The 21,928-nt window shown below is 40.7% G+C and overlaps 1 protein-coding gene across 1 annotated transcript; it reads right to left on the bottom strand.

The window, feature by feature from the left end:
- Positions 1–17,753: 17,753 nt before the first annotated feature.
- On the bottom strand, positions 17,754–21,707 carry Cxcr4 (C-X-C motif chemokine receptor 4). Its single transcript, XM_070023850.1, has 2 exons — positions 21,601–21,707; positions 17,754–19,350 (listed from the first exon to the last, which is right to left on the bottom strand). The coding sequence occupies exons 1-2, from the start codon at positions 21,613–21,615 to the stop codon at positions 18,307–18,309; spliced, it is 1,059 nt and encodes a 352-aa protein (XP_069879951.1). The 5' UTR covers positions 21,616–21,707; the 3' UTR covers positions 17,754–18,306.
- Between the last annotated feature and the right edge of the window lie 221 nt (positions 21,708–21,928).

Here is a 21,928-nt window from a genome sequence, read left to right as displayed (position 1 = left end):
AGCTGACTTGTGCCTGATCTCCTCCATCGTCTAAATTTATTGTTGAAAAATCTCAGGCCTTAATGGGTATCCATGTGTTGGGGATTCTGTTGCCAATGAGCCTGAATGGCAATCCACATGTTTGAGGACAATGTTTTACATACTCTCCTTGTGCTTTTATTCAATTACTACCTGCTTCCTGGGTTTATAAATTGAGCGCATTGGACTTACACTTCCTGAACCAGTTTTCATAAAGATCTTATTCTAGAAAGTTATTGTGTGACATTGTAAAGGTAATTCTTTCCCTCTGGACAGCACACTCAGCCTCGGCTTTATGTTCACCCTATCAGTCCCTGGATCATTGCTTGCATGCAGCTTGAACAACTGTCTCGGAAAACTCAAGGACAGGGATCACAAGGTAGATGACAGCAAGCTCAGCAGGAGGATATGAACACTAATTAGAATAATTTTTCCTGATCATAGATAATGATGGCTTTCTTTGTTCGGCATCCTGAGTAAATCCCCTCACTACAGATTTCCATACTCTGAACCAAATCTGAGCATCTGGGTAGAACCACTGTTATGACGGAATTAGCCATTCCAATTAGGGGAAATAAGGTGTCGCCTCTGTGTTTCCATTCCCTCATCATCTGTGATAACTGGATTTCAGGGGGTTTATGAAGCTGTCCATAGAAGGAAGAAGCATTAAGTATGACATGACCTATTAAGCATGTGCAGAAGTTATGAGCTCAGGAAGGGCAGGGGCACACATAAGTATTTTGAATTGACACTTAATTTTCCCCCTTCAATGTATTGGCTGTGTGTGGAATCAATTCCACTTTTTATCTTGCTCTTAAATAAAAATTTATGGATGGCAGCTGAGGTCCTTCTTAGGATTTTTATGACTTGGGATTAAGTTCCTTAAGTGCCTGGGCAACTCATTAGTGTGTGCACACTAGTCACTTGTACGTAGTCAGTGGAGGAACAGAAATGAGGGAGAAGGGCGAGGGATAAGAAAAGAACGGGAAGACATTTTCAGGCAATAATAATAACAGATCGTGTCAAATTATTATTGAAGCAATTAAAGGGACTTCTTACCCCAATATAATAGGATGAGTCTTGGCCAAAATATAAGTCTAATTTTGAAAGTAAGGCTTGAAATACCCAATTAAAATGTTAAACCTTAGAATTTAAAATTTTAAATAAAACAAGAAAATGTATAAACAACATTGGACCACATAAAAACGAATTCCAGTAATCTGGGTGGGGCAAGGTGGATGGCAAGCCAGGCCAATGTGTAAACTTGAATCGTAGCAAAATCCCTTACTCCAAATGCTTCTGCTGAGGCTCAGGAAATACTGTCCCCAAGTATATAGCCTTTTGACATGCTGAATTAAAGCAACCTTAATGTCTCTTTGACCTTTTCCTGCTCTCTAGTCTCTCAATCCTCTTTCTCTCCCAAAGAGCAAGAAAGGACTTTCTCCAAAGTTCTTGTATCTACCTAAAGATAAGATCCTCTAGAAGATATTCCATAGTGGTTAACGACTTCCTAATGTTTCACCTTCATCCTGGTCTCAGACAAAAGAGAAAAACAGTAACTCTTGGGGCTGGAGGCATGGCTCAGGTGGTAAGGGTGCCTGCCAATGAGCAACAAATGTCAGATACTGAGTTTGAGTCTTGGTCTCAGACAACACACACACACACACACACACACACACACACACACACACACACACACACACACACACACACACTCCACAAGGAAAAAGAAGAAAGAAAGAACCAAGATGTTTCACCAACCGGGGAGAATTGATGTACATCACATGAAGGAAAACTAAGTTGATACAACACCCTGAGCCTATATGAACCTTGTTTATATATCATCATTTAGCTATTGTATGTCATTGTGTGTCTTATAATGACAGAGATGTCTGTCACATCTCAATACGATCCACAGAGCTATTTAAATATAGGAAGAGCTCAATGACTCCAAAATCTAAATATACCTGTTTATTTAATATGATTTACACTGAAGTGGGCATAATTTTCAATATAAAAATAGAGGAGAAATGGTGAGGCAAGTAAAGTCAGTTCATGCAAGTGAATCTGTCACTTTATTCCCCAAATCAGTCAAGGTGGATTTTTGTTGTACTTGTGCGCATGTGCTCAGTTTTCCAGGGTTCTTTGGGAAACTGGTACCTAGTTGAATATCTGGGAGAGAGGACCAATGGAGATTCCAGCTTCTGTATCTACAGAATTCTTGAAGATAAGATTTTGTGTTGTTTATTATGCTAGAAACGGATGCCAAGTACCTAATAGCGGTATCCTAACAGGACAATACCAAGATTGGAATCAAAAGGACGATTATTGAAAAGTGCACTGAAGGGCACAATGTTTCAGTGGTGCTTATTGATGAGGACCATAGTTGAATATGAATTTACATTCTGTTTTAAAGGCAGGGAAAACACTTCCATGTTCTTTGATGTTAGATTTTTCAAGTGTAAATTAGCTATTTGAATCAGATCATCTCAAAGGTCCTTCTCTATCTAAAGTGCTAAGCATCTCTCAATTATTATACTCAGAAAGCATTATATTGTACCTTAGACAATAAATATCAGGAACCCATTAGCTTGGTACTTGGTAATTAGCTCATTGGGGACATAAAGAATGTGGGATATAGTCTCTATTCTCTACAAATACAAAAAAAATGCAACTTTGGGCCTTGGAAGTTAAACATTGACTTCATAAGTTGGCTGCCTTAAAAAATGAGGTTTATGTGGGTCATGAAATACTGGTAAGAAATACTGATGGAGCTGAAGAAGAGTTTGATCAAATATGAGAACTAGCTGATACATTTAGGGATTGAGCATATAGATGTCATTTTAGAATGAGCTGTAGAGATGAGTGTTTGGATAGGTAGGCTACTATGTGTAGATCATATTTTAAAGACTTATAGCAGAAAAAATAAGACTGGCAGTAGAAATTGATTACCAGTGCCTGTCTCCTTCCTTACTAACTCTCTCATTATATGGCATTCAATGAAAATGCTCTTGGCTCTTGACTCTGGTCTTTGCTTTCTCCTTGAATCTCAACCTCTATGTCACTATGTGACTTCTCTGTCATTTTCCAATACTGACCAGTCTACAGCTACAATGGCCCTTTTCCACTTCAGTTCTTCAAATGCTCCAAGTTTTTTCCCATCCAGCCTCTGTTTATGTGCTGTCTCTACTTCTTCATATCTGTTCCTTCTTCATTCTTTTCCATGTTATTTCCTATTATATTTCTGGTATTAGCTTAACTCACTCTTCCTCAGATCTCCAATTATATTTCATAACGATCTATTCTTCTCATTTATATTTATAATATTATATGAGATGCAGGGTTTGTTTGCTTAATGTCTGACTTCCCCTTTAGAGTGGAAGTCCACGGAGGCAGGGGTCATGTTAATGTTGTCATTATCCCTATGCCTTCAGCATCATAAGGATTCCTATGTATACAGTAGTTGTTCATAAACTTCTTGAGATGAAGCAAGTAGGGGAGGAACATAATGGGAAAAGAAAAATGTATCTCGTTCCACCTCACCCCAGTTAGAATGGCTATAAGAACTCTAATAACAACAGATGCTGGAGGGGATGTGGACAGAAGGGAACCCTACTGCATTGTTGGTGGGAGTGTAAACTTGTTCAACCACTTTGGAAAGCAGTATGGAGGACCCTCAAAAGACTCCACGTAGAGCTCCCCTATGACCCAGAAATCCCACTTTTGGGCATTTACCCGAATGATCACAAACAAGACCATACTAAAGTTACCAGCACAACTATGTTTATTGCAGCATTATTTACCATAGTAAAGATATGGAACCAACCCAGATGCCCCTAAGTAGATGGACGGATCAAGAAGATGTGATATATATATATATATATATATATATGTGGTATATATTATATATATAATTCCATTATATATATATATACACACACATATATATATATATATATATATATATATATAATGGAATTCTATATCTCCATCAGAAAGAATGACATTGCCCCATTTGTTAGGAAATGGAAAGACTTGGAAAAAATTATATTAACTGAAGTAAGCCAAGCCCAAAGAAATATAGGTCCCATGGTTTCCCTTACTTTCAATAACCAAACTAAGTCTAGGACAAGCAGAAAAGGTCAAAAGCTATGTATGTATGACCATATAAGATGATGTTAAGCGAAATGAATCCCAAGATAGAGACACAAATAGTGTTTTCCTTCTTGCTATTGTTTTTAACATATTTATAATGTACTATGTGATTTTTTTTGATTCTTTGGTATGTTCCTCCCCCATGGTATAACCCTTGTTTTCACTGTATTTAATTTCAGTGCCCTGCATCTAATTTGGGGAGGGGAAGGGAAAAAACAAAATTCTTAAATAGGGATACAGGTTGACCCATTGTAACAATGAGATGTACAAGACACTATGTTGAAAACGAGCTTTACAGCTTTGGCAGGGGTAGGGGAGGAGTAGTTGGGGAGGTGGGGAAGGAAGGGATGGTAGGGAAAAAACAAAGGAAGGGACAACAATGCTCAATAGGAAGTGTACTCATTACATTACTCATGTAACTGTAACCCCTTTGTACAGTATTTTTACAATTAAAAACGTATTTAAAAAAGAGGCTGAAATTCACTACTATCTAGGATTATAAAAGAGAAAAAATGTATCTCAAAGAAATAGATAAAATGGATTTTGGTTAGATCTATTAGTTTCCTAGGCCTACCTTAACAAATTCTTACGAAATGGTGGCTTAAAACAATAGAAATTTATTCTTTCACAGTTTTAGGGATCACAAGTCTGAAACTAACATCAATAGCCCTGTGGTCTCTCTGGGGCCTCTTTCTTTGCCTTTTCTACCTCTTTTGGCAGTATTTTGGACATCTTTGCGCTTTCTTGGCTTGCAGCAGCAGTGCTTCAATCTCAGCCTCCACTGTTACAGGGCTTGCTCCTTGTGTGCTCTTCTCTCTCTGGGGCTCTGCTTGCCATCTTAGAAGGACAGTATTCATAATGGATTCCTAAAGTATAACATCATTTCCACTAATTATACCTATAAAAATACCATTTCTACCTAAGGTCACAGACCAGGTTCTGGGTATACAGAGGTTTTGAAAGAATTCTATTCAGCTCAGTATGTCGGAGGTGTTAAAAAACTAATTTGCAATTATGCAAGTGTGAGATATAAAAGGCCTGAAATATGTTGCAGTGATGATGAAGAGGACAGAGTGAGACCAAGGGACATTTAAGAATTGACAGTATTCAGGGTCTGAAAGAGAACATAGAGGCAGAGTCTGGTCCTTCTCATATTAGGCTTCTTATGCCCTATACATAGGGTACCTAGGGTGGCCAGGAAGTAGGTGGGGTAGGAAAACTTTTATATTACCCCAGAGAGCTCTACCTGAGCTATTATAATGTTATGCTTTTGTGTGCTGTGTATACACATAAAGGATTTTATCTGAAGTTCAATTGCGCTGTAAATCTTGTCTGAATCTCTCATTTCATGGATTAGGAAATCACAATTAAAGGGCAGGACAGTGATTGAGAAGCAGCATGGACTGCTGGGTTTAAGAATTTGAAGAAAAGCTGGGCGCCGGTGGCTCACGCCTGTGATCCTAGCTGAGGCTGAGATCTGAGGATCATGGTTCAAAGCCAGCCCGGGCAGAAAAGTCCATGAGACTCTGATCTCCAATAAACCACTAGAAAACAGGAAGTGGCACTGTGGCTCAAGAGGTAGAGCACTCACCTTGAGCTGAAGAGCTGAGGGACAGTGCCCAGGCTCAGAGTTCAAGCCCCATGAATGAAAAAAAAAAAAAAAAGATTTTGAAGAGAAAGAAAACAGAGTAGTAGACAAAGCTTTCATAAAAGAGAAGTGATTTTAGCCTAATAGTTACAAAAGATAATCAGAAAGCCAAATTCAACTGTGTTTCTTCCTAAAAGCCAGTCTCAAGTCCTCTGGACGGAGATCCCAGTATGTCCTACTCTGTGGGCCAGGGATGAGAATGAGGTCGAAAGAACCAGGGAATCTGGACACAGATTCTTCCTGCCCAGATGAATGAGCTATCAAGTAGACTTAGAGATAAAGGAGAGAGAACTGCCACAGGTAACTTCCAGGTTTTGCAAATAAAAGACAAAGAGCCAGGTAGGGAGAAGAAGATAGTCTGGACATAAATTAATTGTATGGGAATCACTTCTGTTTTGAACTATTGGACTGCAGGTGACAGTGGAAGAGTTAAGACATTGGCAAATAAACTTGGAAGAATTAAGTCATTTTATTTGTGTGTGTATGTGTGTGTTTTGTTTGTTTTTTTGGGGGGTCCAGTAGTGGGGCCTGAACTCTGGACCTGGGCGCTGTGCCTCAACTCTTCAGCTCAAGGCTAGCACTCTACCACTTGAGCCACAGCGCCACTTCCGGCTTTTTTCTTTTTGCTTATGTGGTACAGAGGAATCGAACCCAAGGCCTCAGGCATGCAAGGCAAGTAAGTCCTCTACCACTGAGCCACCTTCCCAGCCTTTATTTGTGTTTTGTAGTCCTTGTGACTTTTGAATTTCAGGGACAAGAATGTTAGTTAAAGAAATATTGGTCTGTGATTAAACTATTGTTTTTCATGTGGGTTATATACTCTGTTGCTCAGCAAGCTTAGAGTTACCTAGACTCCTAATTTCTTCCTCAAACTAAAGTAAATGTTATTACTTATAAACATGTTATCCACCCTGCTTTTAGAGCAAAGATCAAGTTCTTGATTTGCTTTGGAAGAGTGTTCTAGATGTGACCTGTGTCTTGACCCCCAGGCACCAACTCTCCTCCTGATCTTGACGATCCAGCCACAGAATCTGTTTCCTGTCCTAGGGCCTTTGCACAGAGAGTTGTCTTTTTTTTTTTTTTGCTTTTTCCAAATATACATTCATCCTTCATACCAAATCCATACTTTCTCAGCCCTGGTCTAAATCACTTTAGACCAGATTCCTTTTTGCATTCAGAGGGCGAAGCTCAGATCATAAATATGCATTTCCCCCTATTTATTTGTTTAATGTTTGGCTATCCTACTTGGCTTCCATATGAGAGAAACTATGTATGTTTGCTGAATTCTGCAGTTAGTGTATATCTATCTATATCTATATCTATCTATATCTATATATATCATCCAGCATGTAAAAATGTTACTGTTATATATCAATAATTGACAAATAGTAGATGAGCAATGAGTCTTTGTTGCATGACTAAGTATGTATCTTAAGGACCATTTTTCTTATTTAAAATTAATAGAAAAGACAAGGATGAGATGTGCTATAATAAATGAAAGCTGTATTAATTTGATAGGTCTGCCATAACAAAGTTCCCCAGACTAGGTAGCTTAGGCACCAGAAATTAACTTTCTTAAAGTTCCCAAGACCAAGGTGTTAACACAGTTGATTTCTTCTGAGGCCTCTCTTTTTGGTCCATAGATGGTTGACTTCTTCCCATGCTTTCACATAGTCTCTGTGCTGTAACTATACCTAATCTCTTCTTGTAAAGACATTATTCATATTGGATGAAGTCCCAGTATACTGGATTCATTTAAACTGAATTTCTTCTTTAATGATCCTATCTTCAAATACAATCACATTCTAAGGCACTGAGGTTTAGGGCTTCAACATATAAACTGGGAGAGGGTGGGGTTGCATACAATTCCACCCATAAAATTGCCAATAAGCAATTCTTCAGTGTAAAAGTGTTTTGACATGTGTTGGATGGTTAATTGAAATATAAATATAAATATATATATGATAAATATATAAACAAAAACATATTAAAAAAGGGAAAAGTGAAATGTCTAATTGATAGCTGGAATTATATGTGTGTTTCTTAAAATCAATGAAGTATTAGGCCAAAGTTCTTTAGTAATTACTGGATGTACTTGCAATGTTGGACTTACTTCCAAGTAAATAATATGTTATATATACAGAGAGATGAGTTTCAAGTCATAAAAGACTATGCCTAAAGCTACAAATAGAGATTTATTCCTTCTTCTCTTTTCTTTTCTTTCTCTTTCTTTCTCTCTCTCTCTCTCTCTCTCTCTCTCTCTTTCTTTCTTTCTTTCTTTCTCTCCTCCTCATTCTTCTTCTGAGGTACTAAAATGTGAACTAAAAACCTTGTACTTGCTAGTCAGAAGTACTTGAACCATCCTCCAATGTTCAGAATGGAGATATCTTTATCCCATAGATTTAAAATCAAAATCAAATTACATAATATTCTTATCATATTTTTTGTGGAGAATCTATATTCAGACAATTTCCCCCAGAATAAAAAAAATTAAAATGGCTAAATTCTTACTAGTTAATGTAGTAGTTGTGTTTTAACCATAGAGGAAAACATTAACCTTTACTTTTCAATTCTTGTTTTCTGATGCCTGAGCCTATCTCAAGTAATAAAAGTAGTGAACTTGCAGTACCCTCTGGAGAAAAGTGACGGCTGAAATTTCCCACCTCAGAGCCTTGCATTATGTGACACACTGTCAGCTACTATTGTTCTGTGCTGCTGTATTTGGGGGACTTATTAGAATGAAGGAAGTTCTTCCCCAACATGACATTTCCTTTTCTATACAATACAAAAATGGAACATTAGGGTTGACCACTTATACATTGTTCCCATTTCAGGCCCCACACTACTGCCGTCATATATGAATGCCTGACTCTTTCGAAGATTTCCTTTAGAGTTTTCTAGTATGTTTACTTTCCTGGGATTTTCAAAGACTTGGCTTCTCTTGGAGAAGTCCTTTGAGAGACCCAGCTCCACATTGCCCCTACTAAAGCCTTAGTGGGCCAATCTTATAAACATGGTGCCATGACTATGAATCTATTTGAAACAGGCGCACTGTGTCCTAAACTCAGTCTCGCCTGTAGTAACTGTCACACAATCCTGAGTTTCATTCTATTGTTCTTTCAGAATTCTCTAGAATGCTTCCCTGAGATTTTAATCTTTAGTTCAGAAACACTGAACTGTATCAAAGGCACAGTAGGACTATATTGTTAAGATTCTGTAGCTGATAAATCCTAAAACTAAATTCTAAGTACCCTGAAAAATAATATGTATATATGTCTGATTTTTCTCTTGAAATATCCCCAAAATGCTTATTTCAGTTTAGCTTAGCCATTATTCAGCTAGCTCCTTCTTGGGCCCTGCATTGATTTAAGAACAAAGGCAAAGTATTTGCAACCTTCAAAGGGGATTGAGACGTGTATTTATTTCCTTCCTGTCCTATACCTGTTAAAATAACTTGATTATCTTTTCATTTTTCATTCTAGCAAGTTGGAAAAAGCAGAGAAATAAACAAATTTCAATCACCAAAAGAACTATGACTTGAATAATTATTGCTAATAACATTTTATATTCTTTTAAAAAATAAGCACTGACTTTAAAAATATTTACATATAGGTAGAATATAAAATTTTGTAACATGCTTTGTTCATTTCACACATCATCAACACTTCTTTTGATACTAGGGATTGAACCCAAGACATTGCACTTGATAGGCAAGCACTTTTGTCACTGAGCTACATCCCAGCCCCATGAACACTTTTTTAGTAGCCTTCATAAAAATCATGTAACAAACTGCATCATATTCTCTGTGTATATTTACCATAGCTACCCACATACTCATTTTGCTGTCAGTTACTCAGAAAAATTCCAGTTTTGGTTGTTATATGTACAAAACTCAACTTCATACATGGAACATTTTTAAGATTTAAGATGTGTCCAGGTGTCAGAAGGCTTGAGCTTGGAGGTTTCCAGGACATCTGCTATTGGCTTTGGAGGGCTTAGCCAACTTCTGTCTGACCAGCATTGCTCAGTGTGCATGGCACAGTGTACCTTAGCTCTCTCAAGACATTACGACTCTGAAAATGTTTGTTAGTATGACACACGGGAAACAGTATGTTGTAGTTTGATTTTTATTTATTTGGTTGCTAGTAAGGTCGAACATTTCCTCATATTTGTGTTTATCAGTTTTATTTCCTCTTTTTTGAATTGGGACATTGTGTCCTTTCCTGTTTTATTTATTATATTTACATCTCTCTTCTTTTTTACTCCACACTGATGATAAATCAACCTAATTGGTTACACCAATGACTTATCTTCCTTTACTTTGGGTCATGGTAACTGAGCAGGCATTTTCCTTTCATCAGATAGATAGAAAAACCACTTTGAAGCAGAAAGTATGTTATTTTGCCTTTCTTCTCATGTCTTCTCTGAGGCAGAAGTTGGACCTCTCACCTTGGCAAGAATGTTCTATAAAGTAATGAAGTTCGCTTGGGTAAGTTTTTAGCCAGAGACATAATTGGGGGTTGTCCCTCAGAGAGTACTTTGGACATTCCCGCAAGGCACCTGAAGTCTGAAAGGAAATAGTCGAATGATCCTCCTTCTTCCCAAACCTGGGGTTAGATCCAAAACTTCTTTCTGCGCCATTGATTTTTCCTGGGCTTTTGTGGCTCAGCTTGTGGCTGGGAAACACTATTCATTGCCATGGAGTATAGCTTTTCTTTTGTCCTATTTACTGACTGTCTGGGGAGTTGTTGCCAAAAGTTGTGACTGGTGATTATCACTTTGGAGGAAAAAAAAAAACTGGTCTTGTTCATGCTTGAGGAAGGTTAGTGCAGCACAATGACTTTTATTAGTGAGTTGTCACTGTTGTAACTACAGGGAATTCTAAGGAAAGGACAGGCTACTTTCACCAGTACGTTGGGAAATGAGAGTGATGAAGCTGCACAAAGATGGATAGAAAGGCACCTTTTATCTCAGACTTTTCATCCTGAAATAATAGACCCAGTAACACAGTAGGATCCTGCCAAACGGCATGGCAAACCGGTTTGCAAACTCACCTCAAGTCTCTCCCTGTTGCAACCATTTTGTGAATTGTGAATTAGGGTGCCTTATAAATGGCATGTCTATTATGTATGTAACTAGAGAAAGGCTATTAGTTCCCTGCGACCTGAGTACTGTAAACTAATGACTAAGCTTCATTCCTTCTACTGTATTTTCAGCATTGTCTAACTAGGAGCCAGCAACTCTAATCTGCATGGCAAATGTGGCTTACTACCTACTTTCTATAGCTTGTGAGCTGTGTGTGTATGTGTGTGTGTGTGTGTGTGTGTGTGTGTGTGTGTGTGTGTGTGTGTGTGTGTGTGTGTGTGTGTGTGTGTGTGTTGGGGCTTGAATTTAGGGCTTGGGTTCTGTCCTTAAGCTTTTCCACTCAAAACTGGCACTCTGGTTCTTGAGTCACAGCTCCACTTCTGGCTTTTTACTGGTTAATTGGAGATAAGAGTTTCATAAATTTTTCTGCCCCGGCTGGTTTCAAACTGCTATCTTCAGATCGGAGTAGCTAGCCAGGATTACAGGGGAAAGCCACCAGTGCCTGGCATCTTTTACATTTTAAATTGTTAAAAAATCAAATAATAACCTTTTGTAACACATGAAGATTGCATGAAATTCAAATTTCTGTTTCCACAAATAAAATTTTACTGGAACTGGGCCACACTTGTTAACTTATATATTGTCTCTCAATGCTTTCTTTGCTATATGGCAGAGTTGAATAGTTATGACAGAAACTGCATAGTTCATAGAGCCTGAAATATTTTTAATATGGTCCTTTATATAAAAAGCTTGGGAACTCCTTTTATTAGATACTGGAAAGACAGCTTATGAATACAACAGACAGACAGACAGACAGACAGACAGACCATATCTTTGCATTCACAGAACTTTCATGTGTAACATTTCTTTAAAGGTAGACAGTGGGATTTATACTTAATTCCGGCTTGGGAAACAGCAAGTTCTGAACAACTGAGCCAACGTTCAACAACATTATGTAATCTGGTCTTTTTTTTTTTCCAATAAATCAAATCAAATGTTGATTAAGTATAGACTGTAAACGTCCCAGGCCTTAAGGCTATAAATTAAAACAGGCTATAAATAAAAAACAGTTTAAAAAGTAAAACACTATGATAGCATATATAATAGCTGCTTTCCACTCTTCTGATCTTTTGTTTGTGTGGGCCTTACATGTCACAGACTTCATGTGTTAAGAATTTAAGATGGAAAAACTCACTTGGACTGATAGAGAGACTTGAGTAGACTTGCCAAAAGGAAGTGGGATGTGGCCCAAAATGATGGTCTTGATTTCCTTCTTCAATCCCAAGGGCCTAACAAGTTGTCTTCTGTGAACAGAAGGCTGAAAAACTGCCTTTGAGGCTCTTTCCCATGTCCTATGGTTTGGCAGGATTCCTGCTCTTATCTTCATTGTGTGACTAGTTTCTCTTGGGCTGGGGAGGCAAAAAGGAAGATCACAATTCAGGGCTTTTCACCCACCTTGTGAGACTGGGATCTACTCTTCCTTAAATGAAAAATGAGTGGAAGCAAGACCCATTGGGGATTGGTTCCAGGATTACTCATGGATACCGAAACCTGTAGACTCGCCATTCTCTTACATTACATAAGAGTATTTTCATATAACTTATCATCTCTTATATGTCAAATCATTTCTAGATCACTTTTATTACATAGTACAATGTAAATGCTATGTAAATAGTTTTTATACGATATTATTTAGAGAATACACAGGAAAAAGTCTGTAAATGTTTAGTATATAGTTTTTCTTTTCTAAATATTATCGTGCTAGTTGGTTGAGTCTGTAGATGTAGGACCATGGATATGGGAGGTCCCACTGTAATAGGAAAATCTGATGGCTGAGTAGAGATTTTAACTTCTTAAAGTGGTGAAAGTAAAGTCTGAGAGTCTTGTTACTAATATTCTGGCACATCTACATCTTCCACTGTACTATGACTAGCTTTTATACTTGTCTGGTTCAAAGTGTTGCTTAATAGATTGATTAGTGAATGAATAGCTACGAAGGATAAATCATAGAATGGTAGAAGTCATATCATACACGCAAACATTAATCAAAATGCTTATAGAATGGTATGCTCTCAGAAATAGAAATTTATTAATATTTATTGATTTGTTCATTCAGTCTAATTTAAAACCCATTTTATTACAACTATTGATAATGAAAATATTTCTACAATGTTGTTGTCTGCTTTATCAATTTAAAAAATAAAATCAGGAAAATGTCTTGTACTCAACCCTAGAGTACCAAAGAAAATGAAGGATCTTTGACTTCATGGTAATTAATTACCCTGAACATTAGCTAACAACATAGCAAGTAATTAGGTTCCTGTAGTGCTTAAATGGGTTAACTCTGTTAAGTATGTTGAGAACTTGAGGAAATGATGAAGAACTTGAAGTTTCTGTTTTAATATCATTTGTAGTGTGCTTAATGGAAAGATCAAAATCCCTTATTTGTTTAAACTTCTTCTACTGTGTTATTATCTGAAAATGGAGATAGGAATATCTAATTGATAAGGATCTTGTATCCTAACTATGAGAACACTGGAATTTAATGATTCATTTAAAAAATTTTATTTTATTGAAAAGATGCTGTACAGAGGGGTTACAGTTACATGAGTACATTTCTTGTTGAGCATTGTTACCCCTTTTAATGATTCTTAATATATATTACATTCTTTCTGATAGGGTCCAATAAGAGCAAGTAATTCCCTTTAATTGAGAGTATTAGCCAAGCATTGGTGGCTCATGCCTATAAACCTAGCTATTCAGGAGGCTGAGATCTGAGGATCTCAATTCAAAACCAGTCTGGGAGGAAAGTCCAGTAGACTCTTATCTCCATAAACTATTTTTAAAAAGCCAGAAGTGGAGCTGTGGTTCAAGTGGTAGAGCAGTTGCTTTGAGCACAAAAGCCTAGGGACAGTGCACAGGCCCTGAGTTCAAGCTGCAGAACCCTTCCCCCCCTCCACACACACATACACAGAGTGTTGATGAGTTAGGTTCTGGGCAGTTGAACTGCAATATGTAAATCCATGTAATTATGGACCAAATCTGTCAGATAAACACTTAGCACCTGGTGGATTTTTGTTGAGCACTTTTGTTTGTCTGATTTTGAAAATTTCTTTCCCCATCTGAAGCTTCTTAACTTCATATATCCTTCCATTCAGCCTGTAATTAATTTGCATTTTAAGTTGAAAGAAGGATTTTTTTTCCCAGAAGATTTTAATTGTTGGCTTAATACGATTGTTCTAAATTAATCCAAGTCAGTTGCAGAGAATGGAACAATGGGCTGGTACCTCATTGTGCTTTGTTTGTTTTTCAAATAAAGGAAGAAAAATGGGAAGTGTTCCAAATTGAGTCACAGGCACTGGTAAGGATTAAATGAGTAAACATCGTGTGCTTTAGAGACATAGATACTTAATGGGAATTAGAGAATTCTCAAATAGTCACCCTTCAACATTTATTGCCATTTGTGGGATGGTTCCTAGCATGACTTATAGCAAGCAGCCTAGCAGGATAGAGAAGAAATGACAGATAACTGCCCTGCTGATCATCTAATGAGAGAAGGAATCAAGTGTCAAGGTGTGTTCATGATGACACAGTAACACAGAGAGAAAGGTAGAAGAGAATTGTGTGACTTGAACAAGTGGATATGGGTATAGGGCACTGAAATGAGACAGAGTAAAAGAGGCTAACATGAAATCTTGGAACCCTGTCCAATGATGGTCTTAATCTATTGGGGCTGCTATAACAAACTAGCAAAGGCTGAGTGGTTTATTTCTCACAGTTCTGGAAGCTGAGAAATTGAATATCAGGATATTAACAGATTCAATGTCTGGTGTGGACCTGCTTTCTGGTTCATAGAAGGTGGCTTTGAGCTGTGTCTTCACTTAGTGGATATGATTACTTAGCTAAGGTCTCTTTTGTAAGATTACCAATCCAGATCATAATATCTATGCAAGTTCGAACTCTTCACCCCCTAAGGTCTCATGAGAACTTTGGTACCCAGACACTCAGACAAGGCAGACACTTCTTCATGGATTCAGTATTTCATAGGATCACAATGGCGGAATAAATCTTTATTTTGATAATTGCTGTAACAAAACAGGGAGGGGGTTCTTAACTTTGAGAATGATGAAACTTTGGGTCAGATCATTCCTTGTTTGTGGGTGCTGTGCTAAATATGGCAGGAGATTTGGCAGCATAATAGCATCTCTGGGCCACCATTCACTAAATGCCAGTGGCATCTCTTCTACTGCTCTTTGCCCACATCCCACCCTGTACGATCATGAAAAATGTTTCTAGACCTTATAAAATGCTTTAGAAATTGCTCCCAGTTGGGGAACCACAGCTTTTAAAGAACCCTTTTCAACATTGTTTGCCTCTTAGGTCCTAACATCCCTCTTAGGCTATGCTCCTGCGAAGGTCATTCTAGCTACTTGCAGATATCTCTGGCACTGACTGGCGAAGGCGTACGAGCAGGAGCAGAAGATTTCCTTGTAATGGGCTGAACAAACCCTTTCAATGCCAGGCTGCAAGGCTGCATTTCCAAATGTATACTGGGCTATTTAGTAAATAATTTGAATTTTGTCTGTAAGGATCCTTGTACCTCCTAAATGAATACTACATTTGAGCAATGATAATTGTTTGTGGAGCCTTTCTTCAATATCTGCCAACAAACTAAGAGAAAGCTACAGACACTTAGCTCAATTACTAAAATAAAACGTTTTTATTCTCCTGGAATCATTAAATATAACCACAGAAGGGGCCTGGGATGCTCACAGTAGGGAGAGATAAATTGCCAAGTGGCATTTTGGGAAAACAAAAGCTGTGTAAGATAAAAACATCCACATTCCTCCCAGTTAGAGACTTATATTATTAATATCAGATGTCATATTCATGCCATTATTGGCAGCATGCATATAATTTAAATATTTTAGCTTCCATTATACAACTGAATCTACATTACTGACCTCCAAGGGCCCCATTCATCGGGGAAAAGGAGTGGAACAATCAGCTACTTCATGCAAGGGCTGGCCAGTAGACTGTGTTTCTCTGCATTGTCAGACAAACTACAACACAGGGGAGGCTTGGAGCAGAGTTGGAACTGAGAATGATGGGGATGGGGTAGAGCCTGACAGGGGGCAGGGGTATACTTTGGTGTAGGAAGATAGCAAGGCAAAGGCTGGTGAGGTTTTTTCTTCTCCTCATTTTGAAAAGAGCTATCCCACTTTTGTTCCAAGGGAGAATGAAATACCCATTAAGACTGGTGACACTGGGAATTTTGTTTCAGATCAACCCCCTTTGTTGTGACTCCAAGGCAAAGCAGAGGAATCTGGGGGGAAGGAGGCGTCAAGCAAAGATGAGAAAGAAAAAGAATTTCTATTGTCTCTCCAAGAATAAATATTTATAGACATTCAAGTGAAGCCTGCCACAGTGTTCATGGCTGAGACTAAGCATTTGACAGAGTGCATCTAAAACTATGCTTAAATGAAGGGTGATCCAATTAGGCTTTCCAGGGAAAACCAAGAAACCTCAAGATAATTTCCTATCTAAAATCTAATTGTGTCCTCAAGTGGAATAGAAATACTAGTCTGAATTATCCCAGATCCATAGACTGCAGCAAAAACATACAGCCAAATTAGATTCTATCTTAAATAATTAAGTTATTTCCCTTCATGGTATCTATAATTTGTCTTGAACAAATGTGATTTGCCTTAGAAAGATAAGGCATTGCAATTTTTCCTCTAAAATGGATTTTTGTGTGTGTCAGAAACAATTACTAGAAGTAGACCAAATATTGCCTTAATTACATCCCATTTATGATCTGAGTGCCTGTCTGAAGCTTCCCATGTTTTCCAAAGCGAGATAGGTATAGCTACTATAGTTCAGAAATTAGCATTAAATAGAGACCAGAGCTGAAATTTACTCAAGGGCGTTGGGGCTTGCACAATGGTAGTGTAAATACAGTGATGTTACATAAGACTCCTATCTTGTGCAAAATATGGGCAATGGGAAGCTTGCTTCAGTGGACCTTTATTTTGAACTCTTAAAAAAAAATAAACCCAACAACAATGCTAACTTTTAGCTGTTTGTCTGAGTCCTTTGGGAGGTACTAGAGTTGTAGTAAGTCAGAATAAAGGCACTTAGATTTGCATAAAAGATATTGCAAGAGAGTTATTTTGAGCATGGTTAACTTTATGAAGAAAACATTCACTTTTAGCCTCGTTTTCACTAACAATGCAGTTGATTTGTGACCAGGTGTTTTGGGGGACAAGAGTGGGTAATGGTGAAGAGCAAGAATTGGAACAATAAATGGTGTCAGGTCTGGGCTCTGCTTTTGAAAATGCTAAGACTTATAGAAAGTCTCTGAATGTTCCCTTGTCCATGAAGATGGATTGATATCTACACTGAGAACACTAGATGAAAGAGCATACAATGCCTGAGATTGCACCAACCTGCATTATACAAGGGAACAGAGCAGGGAGATGGACTTATTGCATACTTTCCTTCTTTACACACAGAGAGCCTTCTGAAAGACTTTCTAAATTTCCCTGAGCTAGATGGAAGTGGTTAAAGTTTTGTTCTTGTTACCTGGCTTGAAATATCAGCTGTGCTACTTACCATGTAACTTTGACCAAATGACTTAGTTGTTCTGTGCGCCAAGTTCTTCTTCTATAACAAGTCAAGTGAAATCAAAATGGCAGTTTTGAGAAATATTAAGTAAAATTTTACAGTGAAAATATGTAAGATAATATATGATGTCATAAAACAGATAGATCTATGATTGTCTTCCAAACATGTTTATTATTACTGACAGCCAAAGAGAGATTAACAGAAAACAAAACAACACATGCACATTTATCATGTATTTTTTTATTAACAACTTAATACAAACAAGATTGTACATTGTAGGTGCTGAAATGAACCCACACTTGAAAACTGAAAACCCAGCATTTCTATCACTTCAGGCTTTGGTTGTAAGTGCTACCTTCTATAGCAAAATCACATTGTATAACCAAACAACTTAAGGATGGGGCTGGGGGGGGAGGGAGATGTCCCAATGGAATGGAGAGATCATTTATGCACAAACAGCTGAAGATCATTTCTAGTTTCACAGGGTTTACTACACATGCTGGAATGTTCAGTTCCCTCTTCTACAGTCCTACAACCAGACACACAGCAACTAAGAACTTGGCCACAGGTCCTGCCTAGACGCTTATTAACATGAAACAAAAAATATTTATATAAATAAGTCAATTAAACCTTACAAACACTAAAGGAACACAAGACAAAATCCAACAGTCAATAAAAACTGTACAGTATCGGTCAGTCTTTTATAGCTGAAAAAAATGTGTAACAAAAACAAAGTTCTTTTCTGTATAAACCACAAGTCTTTTACATCAATGTTAGCTGGAATGAAAGCTTGAAGACTCAGACTCGGTGGAAACAGAAGAATGTCCTCCCCGCTTTCCTTTGGACAGGATCTTGAGGCTGGACCCTCTGCTCACAGAGGTAAGTGCATGCTGGGCAGAGGTTTTAAATTTGGCTCCCAGGAAGGCATAGAGGATAGGATTCAGGCAGCAGTGGAAAAAGGCCAGGGCCTCAGTGATGGAAATCCACTTGTGCACCGTATTCTCGAAGTCACATCCTTGTTTGATGATTTCCAGGAGGATGAACGAATCTATGCTGATTCCAATGTAATAGGGCAGCCAGCAGGCAAAGAAAGCCAGGATGAGAATGACTGTGGTCTTGAGGGCTTTGCGCTTCTGGTGACCCTTGGAGTGCGACAGCTTGGAGATGATAATGCAATAGCAGGACAGGATGACAATACCTGGCAGGATAAGGCCAACCATGATGTGCTGAAACTGGAATACAACTACCCACAGGTCATTGGGGTAGAAGCGATCACAGATATACCTCCCCTCAGCGTTCTTCACCTCAGAAAAGATGAAATCAGGAATAGTCAGCAGGATAGCAGGGATCCACACGCCAACATAAACAGCCTTTTCAGCCAGCAGCTTCCTTGGCCTCTGACTGTTGGTGGCATGGACAATGGCCAGGTACCGGTCTAGACTGATGAATGCCAAAATGAGGACACTGCTGTAGAGATTGACAGTGTAGATGACATGGACTGCCTTGCACAGGAAGTTCCCAAAGTACCAGTTTGCCACAGCATCAACTGCCCAGAATGGAAGGGTGATGACAAAGAGGAGGTCAGCCACTGATAGATGCAACCTGTACTTGTCAGTCATGCTTCTCAATTTCTTCTGGTAACCCATGACCAGGATCACCAATCCATTGCCTACTATGCCAGTCAAGAAGATGATGGAGTAGATGATGGGCAGGAAGATCCGGTTGAAATGGGTACTTTCTTCCCGGAAGCAGGGTTCCTTTATGGAGTCATAATCCCCTGAGCCCAATTCCTCTGAGTAATTATCCGAAGTGTAAATCTGTAAAACAGACAAGGACATGCAGGATCACTCTCAAGATCAGCAGGCATTATCCAAGTTTTAAAAAATGTTCCTGGAATTTAAAACCAAGCACACACACACACACACACACACACACACACACACACACACACACACACACACACACACACACACACACACACACACACACACACACACACACACACACACACACCTTTTTTAAACACAATTCAGGCCAGCCTTCTTCAGGAAATTTTGCAGCGGTGGGTAAAGAGCCCAAGAGATTTGTTATAGAATCCAACAACCAGCCTCCCCATTTCCTTTACCATCATTTCATTAGATCCCTCTTTAGTGGAACCAATTACAAGATTCTTTGTTTAGAACAAAAGGGCGCTGAATCCTGAGGGTTTCAAAGTCACATCTTGGCTAACTGTTCAGCCCCGCCCACGACAGGAAAGAAAGAGAAGAAAACCTTGGGAGGAAAAAAAAAAAGAAAAGCTACACACACACAAAGAGGCCACTCCCAGACCCAGGGAATGGGGGCGACAGGGAAGAAGGGGGGGGGAATTCAGTGTTTTGAGGAGGTGGGATTAGCTTTTTGTATGAAGATTAAGCCAAGCAGGGTGGTGGGAGAGGGGAGGGAAGGAGGAAGAGATCTCAAAGACTCATTCTCCCAAAGCACACACATTGTTTTCTTTTTTTCCCACGCTGGTCAAAACACAAGGCTTTCCACGTTTCAAGCAACACGTAGTGGGGCCGGAAAAAGGGGTGTAAAGCCTAGAGCTTTGGGGGTTTGAGCTATGCGGACGGACTTTCAGAAATGGGCAGAGGCATTCTATGCCAGCCGGCACTCCTGGGGGGGGGGACGGGGGCTGTTCGGGCACTTGGTCACTTGACGCGTCTGGGGAGTTCAGACAGCAGCATTTTCCTGGGTGGGGAAGGTCACGGGGTGTGCAACCGTACACATCTCACCCCCAAGTTTCATTTCCTCACTGTCCCGAGTCTCTTCCCACCCATCTGGTGAATGGGGTCCGAGGTGGGCGATGGAGTCCTCCGGGCAAGAGCACGCGGGGACCAGCGTCACCCAGTTCCCGGCTGGCGCTGCTGCCCACCACACCCACGTCCACCGCCCGCGGGCAGCAGCTCCAGGGGTTCCTCCCGGCTGCGCGCCAGGCTCGTCCCGCAGCGTGCAGTAGAGAGATTGGGCGGCTCCGCCGTGAGCGCCTTTGAATTGCGCGCCGCGGGAGGAAACGAAAAGCCTCCCAAGCGAGGGGGTTTCAAAAGGCTTCAGGAAACCACCGACGGTTAAATGCTGCCACTGGGCTCCCAGGGCCAAACGGCCTCTCTCCGTGCACCTGCTCGCCTTGGCCTCCGGGCCCCGCAACCCAGGTTGCCGTTGCAACACGCCGCTCCCCCCGCCCCCAGATGCCGCCGCCGCGCGCACCTCGGGGCTAGCGGCTGCGTGGTCCCGGCGGATACCCCCTCTCTCTCGGCAGGGATCACCCAACTCCCAGAAGAACCTCCAGGCCCGCTTGGGGCCCCAGGGCAATGACGCGCTTCGGGTGCCCACGAGCGCTTCCCACACAATCCCGAGGTGCGCAGGCGGCTCTGGGTCCTCTCCCAGCTTGTTGCTACGGTTCGGATCCCTCGAGCCAACGAGGCGGGGGTCCCCGGTTCCTTCGCCTTTCGCGCTCTCTACCCACGGTGGCCCCAGGACTGGCACAAACGCCAGCCGCAGAGTTTAACAAACGCGCGCCCTACACCAAGAGCATTCCCCAGGCGCCTGTGCCCGAAGTGAACCCTGAACGACGTCTCTGGGAATGCAGCCCAGAAGACGCCGCTGACCTTAGCCTCTAATACAATGCAACTTGTTCTGGGAGCCCCCCGCGCCCCCGAAGAGACCGCCGGAGTGAGTCCCGGGGCGGTGCGCACGCCTTTTCTGCACTGGTGCGCAGAACGGGATGTTTGCAAACAGGGTGCGAGCCGGCGCGCGCGCCCCGGGACTCCAGGGGGAGACGCACGCAGCCGCGCGGACGCTCCAGCCAAGCCTTTCCCCTTCTACTTACAGAGGGGGCCGAGAGAGGGGGGGAGTCCAACCCTCCCTCCCCCCCTCCACATAGGTATGGTCACAAAAAGGTTTTTTTCCTTCCGTGCCCCCTTTTCTCGGTGGCACGGGCACCTCCGCTATGCTGGTCGCTCCGAGACGGGCTGCATGTAAAGTTCACGCGTTTGGACATTTAGGACAAAGCAGGCTGAAACTGGACTTACACTGATGGCTTCCATAGTAACCGCTCGCCGCCCGCCGCGGTGGCTACTGGAGCACCCGAGTCCTCAGGATCACTTTGCTACCTGCAGCAAGCAGCCAACAAATCGAAGTTTCTGGCCGAGGCGGGACTTTTTATAAAAACACGCTCTCGTGGCTGCGCATGCGCAGCTCGGGCGGGGCGGGGAGGTGCAAGACGGGTTGGCGGCGAGGGGCGGGCAGGCGGCGGGAGAATACTAGGGCGCGGGAGGGGGTGGAGAGGGCGGGGAGGAGGGGGGGGAAGGATGCTGGGGGTTGGGTGGAGGGGGGGGCGCGGCCAGAGAAGCCTGGGAA

This window comes from Dipodomys merriami, unplaced genomic scaffold (assembly GCF_024711535.1).
Source record: "Dipodomys merriami isolate MVZ:Mamm:240054 unplaced genomic scaffold, mDipMer1.0.p SCAF_1, whole genome shotgun sequence".
Classification (NCBI taxonomy): Eukaryota; Metazoa; Chordata; class Mammalia; order Rodentia; family Heteromyidae; genus Dipodomys; species Dipodomys merriami.
This window is presented reverse-complemented; position numbering and strand designations above follow the sequence as displayed.